The sequence below is a fragment of the Chiloscyllium plagiosum genome, chromosome 2 (genome assembly GCF_004010195.1).
Source record: "Chiloscyllium plagiosum isolate BGI_BamShark_2017 chromosome 2, ASM401019v2, whole genome shotgun sequence".
Lineage (NCBI taxonomy): Eukaryota > Metazoa > Chordata > Chondrichthyes > Orectolobiformes > Hemiscylliidae > Chiloscyllium > Chiloscyllium plagiosum.
In genome coordinates, this window is record NC_057711.1 from 82,854,021 (window position 1) to 82,860,226 (window position 6,206).

At 41.5% G+C, this 6,206-nt stretch overlaps 1 protein-coding gene across 5 annotated transcripts in view; it reads left to right on the forward strand.

Moving 5' to 3' along the window:
* The window catches only part of LOC122561322 (solute carrier family 28 member 3-like), a 196,365-nt gene that overhangs the window by 99,937 nt on the left and 90,222 nt on the right, over positions 1-6,206 (forward strand). For all 5 annotated transcript variants that reach the window (XR_006314992.1, XM_043713019.1, XM_043713029.1 and 2 more), the window contains 2 exons: positions 2,196-2,276; positions 3,615-3,695. Coding sequence is in view for 4 of the 5 variants with exons in the window: in XM_043713019.1 (XP_043568954.1) it covers positions 2,196-2,276; positions 3,615-3,695 (162 nt within the window). In the remaining variant the exon portion in view is untranslated. The remainder of the gene's footprint in view (positions 1-2,195; positions 2,277-3,614; positions 3,696-6,206) is intronic.

The following is a 6,206-nucleotide window of genomic DNA, read 5'->3' on the forward strand; positions in this document are numbered from 1 at the left end:
CTGTCTCCCCAATATAGAGGAGGCCACATCGGGTGCAGCGGATGCAATAGATGATGTGTGTTGAGGTGCAGGTGAATTTGTGGCGGATATGGAAGTGTCCCTTGGGGCCTTGGAGGGAAGTAAGGGGGGAGGTGTGGGCGCAAGTTTTGCATTTCTTGCGGTTGCAGGGGAAGGTGCCGGGAATGGAGGTTGGGTTGGTCGGGGGTGTAGACCTGACGAGGGAGTCACAAAGGGAGTGGTCTTTTCAGAACGCTGATAGGGGAGGGGAGGGAAATATATCCCTGGTGGTGGGGTCCGTTTGGAGGTGACGGAAATGACGGCGGATGATACGTTCCCTCTTGGTCAAACATTTGAGGTTGAAGTTAGATTGGGTACTTTTCAGGACCTAAAGTAGTGGCAAAAAGCCAGTTCAAGAGTTTGCATGATATACAATGAGATTCATTCTGATCCAGGAAGCCATTGTCTCACAGGATGGATTTTTTGATGTGCCCTATCTTAGCATCATACTTGCAAGGTGTGCAATTGACTCAGGTCCTTTTATGAAATGGGCCAAAAAGCCAATCTTATGGCATGTAAAACTGGAGGGGTCCCTGCATATTTATATGAAGTAACCTTGGAGTAGACAGTACTAAGGAATCCCGAGGCATTGTTCTTGTTATTATTTATGATTGCAGTATGTCACTTTTGATTTTATTTAATGATCATTATTTTCTAGTGACTCTTTTACAATGACATTATCAATTAACCCTGCCGCGTAATATAATCAAGATCTAAGACAGCTTTATCCTTTGTCAATTCCATGACATGTTATTCCAGGAAATGGACATAAACACATTCTACAAACTCTCCTTCTGATCACACTTGCTAATTTGTAATACTACCTTTGTTGCATAATCCAATAATTTCTCATTTAATGCTCTGGCCAATGGTAAAACTATTGTCAGGAGGTCCACAAACTACTCCCTGCACCACAGTGTTTTCTGATCCCTTCGATTCCTAACTTCCACTAATACTGAATTGAGAGTGTGTTGCTGGAAAATCACAGCAGATCAGGCAGCATCCAAGGAGCAGGAAAATCGGTGTTTCGGGCCAGCGCCCTTCATCAGGAATGAGGCCTCGTTCCTGATGAAGGGCTCCGGCCTGAAATGTTGATTTTCCTGTTCCTCGGATGCTGCCTAACCTGCTGTGCTTTTCCAGCAACACACTCTCAAATCTGATCTCCAGCACCTGCAGACCTCACTGTCTTCCACTAATATTGATGCTGCTTCGTGATCTCGAAGACCAAATCTTTTCTTATTAATATCCTTATGTCATTCTTTATTCTTAGGGCTACAGTTTCCACCTTTGCCATTCTGTATCTCTTTCTAAGATATTGTATACTCTAGAATATTTATCTCCCAGCACTGATCACTTGGAACGATATCTGTAAGATTGATTTTATTTGCTCCTCAAGTTCATCTTTCATATTGTAGGTGCATCAAGCATTCAACTAAGGAATCTTTGACGTTTTTAAAACTTCTATTACCTGCAATTATCTTATTTGCTAATGCACAATTTATGTTAATGTCTCTGTCGCTTCCTGTCTTACTCTGTTTGACTTTACCCACATTAGTATACAGTTTAGTGGCCTCAACCTTATCCTTTGGATTTCTAAATCACTCCGCAGTACATACTAGATCCCCATAACTGTCTGATTCACAGTTATACCCTGCTGTCCCTACTAACCAGCTCTAATGTTCTAGGAGAAAGTGAGGACTGCAGATGCTGGAGATCAGATTCAAAAATATGGTGCTGGAAAAGCACAGCCAGTCAGGCAGCATCCGGTGAGCAGAAGAGTCAATGTTTCGAGCATAAGCTCTTCATCAGGAATCAGCTCCAAAGTTCTCCCAAATCTAAGGGGTGTGATTGCCTACTGGCACAATCCAGGAAACTCACCCCTTAATGATGTCCCGTAATGCTTTCAATTAAAATTCCAGACCAGCTACTCTGAGCTGAGCTTGCGCAGGTTGCAAGTATGCTTCTCCACGATTGCTTTGCATTTCCACAGATTCCCATGTGCGGCATTCATGATATATTGAAATCCTTGCCATGTCTGTCTAGCATTATTTATTTAGTTAATTAGTTGTCAATTTACATTGCTAAACATTAATTCAGCCATAGTGTAATTTACCAAATGCACTTTATTTTGTTATTAGGTTTTACCAATAGTGATTTTCTTCAGCACAACAATTTCCGTATTGTATTATCTTGGATTTATACAATGGCTCATTTTGAAGGTATGCAAATTAAAACACTTTTTAATTATTTTTAAAATTTGGCTATTTGCCCACACTAAACTCCTATGCATTAGGGTGGGCTGATGACAGGTCATTTATCAGTGTAGATCATTTCAACATGGAAAGAACCATAATTGAGGTTTTCAGTATATGTGCTAGACCTTGTTAGAGGACTGTACCCAGAAATATGATGTGAATCAAGTTGCTGTCGAAGCTTAAGATATGTACAATGAGAATGATCACTGGATGTAGCGATGTTATTTCTTTCCACAAATAATGACAAAAAAAAGTCCTACTCTCAGTCATGTTGCTGGCTTTATAGAACTTAACTTCTGGATGGTGGTTCACAGAGTGCTCAGTCCTTTATCTAAGTGGGACTGGCTTGCAGTTTAGTGCCTGTTTCTTTTTACAAATAGGGAAATGAGTTGAAACATTTTGTTAAAGCTTTTTCACTTTATTTGCACGGCTTTTTTTGCATATGCCACCTTCAGATGTAAGTACACCATCCACATTTTGAGGATGGCTGAAAAATGTAAAGAAGACCTTGTCCCTGAAATCTTTCTACCTTTTTCTCTCCTTTGTGCCTAAATCCGATGGTCTTATTCAAGTTATTGCTTGAATTGTGCTAGAACGTTTGCCCCCTCCACCAAATCACACCCCAGTTTTCTACCTTTCTGCAATCTTCAAATGAAATCTAGGTACGAATGTGTCACTATAATAACACATTGACACTTTGCAAACTTTGAACTTAAGCTTTGATACTTTTTTTTCAAAATACCGCTATTCAATACTGTGACAAGGATCATCATAATTCAAATTGATTTAAACAAATGGAGGAATTATATTCAATTCTGCATAGGCCTAAAGCTATCAATTGTTAAAAAATAAAGTCAATGATACATTTACAAAAACTATTTTTACAAAACGCTCTGCATTAAAAGTCATTAATTACTTGTGGTCCTCCACCTTCCAAACCCATATTCACTTCCGTATAGAAGCACTAGGGCAGCAGATACCTGAGAACACCATGACCTGCACATTCCCCTGCAAGTTGCTCACCATCCTGACTTTGAAAAATGTTGCCATTCTTTCACTGTTGCTTGATCGAAATCCTGGAGTTCCCTTCCTGACAGCATTGTGGATCAACCTACATTATGTAGACAGCAGCAGTTCAAGAAGGTAACTCACCAGCACCACCTTCTCAAGGGCAGCTAGAGATGGGCAAAAATGGTGGCCAGCCAATGCCACCCATGTCCCACAAGGAAATAAAAAACTAAAATGATTAAATTTCTTTGTACCAATTCCAGGAGATATTTTAGACTGTTTTCCATTTTTCAGATTGGCTGGATAATGCAAATGTCCATGAATACATCTCCCACAGAGTCATTGGTGGCAGCAGGCAACATTTTTGTGGGACAGGTGAGTAATGCTCAAATGAATAAGTAGAGTTAATTTTGGTTAACTTGCCAATTTAAGCATTGCAAGGTCAATTTCTTCTCTACCTCCATTTGGCACCAGGCATAGAGAATGCAGTGGATTTGTGATTTAGCTACAATGACCTGAACTTCCCTTTAATTCCAGTTGAGGTCATCACTTCCCATTCTCATTCCTGGTTCAAGTTGCTCCTGAGAGGGCTTTGCATCTTAAAATGTTGTTGGAAATACAGCCTCTGCATGAGGCCCTGTCATGGACTTGCTGGTCACTCTTCTCAAATCTGAAGTGGAGCTGTCAAAGGTTTTCTTCGTGGATTCTTTCTTGATTATATGTTTTTGGAGATAAGTCTCTTGATTAAACTTAAAATATAATCCATAGCTATTAATTTAACCTGGGGCAGTTTTTGTAGAGGAATAAGACGGTGTTATTTTCTGGGTCTGTAGACTGTGAAGGAGCAAAAATGGCCTTTGCAGTGATATGTACTTCTTGTCAGATGTGGGAGTTTAAAGAGAGTTCAAGGGTTACTGCGGATTATATCTGCCATAAATGCTGTTTGATGCAAATCTTATCAGATCGAGTGGATTGGTTGGAGAGACAGATAGAAGCGATGAGAATTTGCAACAGCAACAGTATGTGATGGATGGCAGTTATAGGAAGTGGGGGGGAAGTCACAGATACAGTCACACAGATGGGTTAACTCCTGGAAGGGTGAGAGAGGTCGGCACCGAGTGCAGGAGTCTTTTGTGGATATACCCATTTCAAACAGATATGCTGTTTTGGAAAGTGTAGGGGGTGATGGATTCTCAGGGGAACGTAGCACGCACAGCCAAGTTGAGACTGGCTCTAATGCAACGAGGGGTACGTCGGCTTCCAAGAGATCAATTGTGTTAGGGGATTCTCTGTAGTCCGAGGTACAGATAGACGTTTCTGTGGCCAGGAGAGAAAAAACAGAATGGTGTGTTGTTTTCCTGGTGCCAGGATCAAGGATGTCTCAGAGAGGGTGCAGAATGTTCTCACGGAGGAGAGGGGCCAGCAGGAGGTCATTGTTCACATTGGAACCAACGACATTGGAAGGGAGAAGGTTGAGACTCTGAAGGGAGATTACAGAGAGTTAGGCAGAAATTTAAAAAGGAAGTCCTCAAGGGTAGGAATATCTGGATTACTCCTAGTGCTACGAGCTTGTGAGGGCATGAATAGGAGGATAGAGCAGATGAATGCATGGCTGAGGAGCTGATGTATGGGAGAAGGATTCACATTTTTGGCTCATTGGAATCTCTTTTGGGGTAGAATTGACCTGTACAAGGAGGACGGATTGCACCTAAATTGGAAGGGGACTAATATACTGGCAGGGAAATTTGCTAGAACTGCTTGGGAGGATTTAAACTAGTATGGCTGGGGGGGTGGGACCCAGGGAGATAGTGAGGAAAGAGATTGATCTGAGATGGGTACAGTTGAGAACAGAAGTGAGTCAAACAGTCAGGGCAGGCAGGGACAAGGTAGGACTCATAAATGAAACTGCATTTATTTCAATGCAAAGGGTCTAACAGGGAAGGCAGATGAACTCAGAGCATGGTTAGGAAAATGGGACTGGGATATCATAGCAATGACAGAAACATGGCTCAGGGATGGGCAGGACTGGCAGCTTAATGTTCCAGGATACAAATGCTACAGGAAGGATAGAAAGGGAGACAAGAGAGGAGGAAGAGTGGCATTTTTGATAAGGGATAGCATTACAGCTATGCTGAGGGACGATTTTCCCGGAAATACATCCAGGGAAGTTATTTGGGTGAAACTGAGTAATAAGAAAGGGATGATCACCTTATTGGGATTGTATTATAGACCCCCCAATAGTCAGAGGGAAATTGAGAAACAAACTTGTAAGGAGATCTCAGCTATCTGTAAGAATAATAGGGTTGTTATGGTAGGAGATTTTATCTTTCCAAACATCGACTGGGACTGCCATAGTGTTAAAGGTTTAGATGGAGAGGAATTTCTTAAGTGTGTACAAGACAATTTTCTGATTCAGTATGTGGATGTACCGACTAGGGGAGGTACAAAACTTGACCTACTCTTGGGAAATAAGGCAGGGCAGATGACTGAGGTGTCAGTGGGGGAGCACTTTGGGGCAGTGACCATAATTCTATTCGTTTTAAAATAGTGATGGAAAAGGATAGACCAGATCTAAAAGTTGAAGTTCTAAATTGGAGAAAGGCCAATTTTGACGGTATTAGGCAAGAACTTTCGAAAGCTGATTGGAGGCAGATGTTTGCAGGTAAAGGGATAGCTGGAAAATGGGAAGCCTTCAGAAATGAGATAACAAGAATCCAGAGAAAGTATATTCCTGTCAGGGTGAAAGGAAATGCTGGTAGGTACAGGGAATGCTGGATGACTAAAGAAATTGAGGGTTTCGTTCAGAAAAAGAAGGAAGCATGTGACAGGTATAGGCAGGAGAGATTGAGTCAATCCTTAGAAGAGTATAAAGGAAGTAGGAGTATA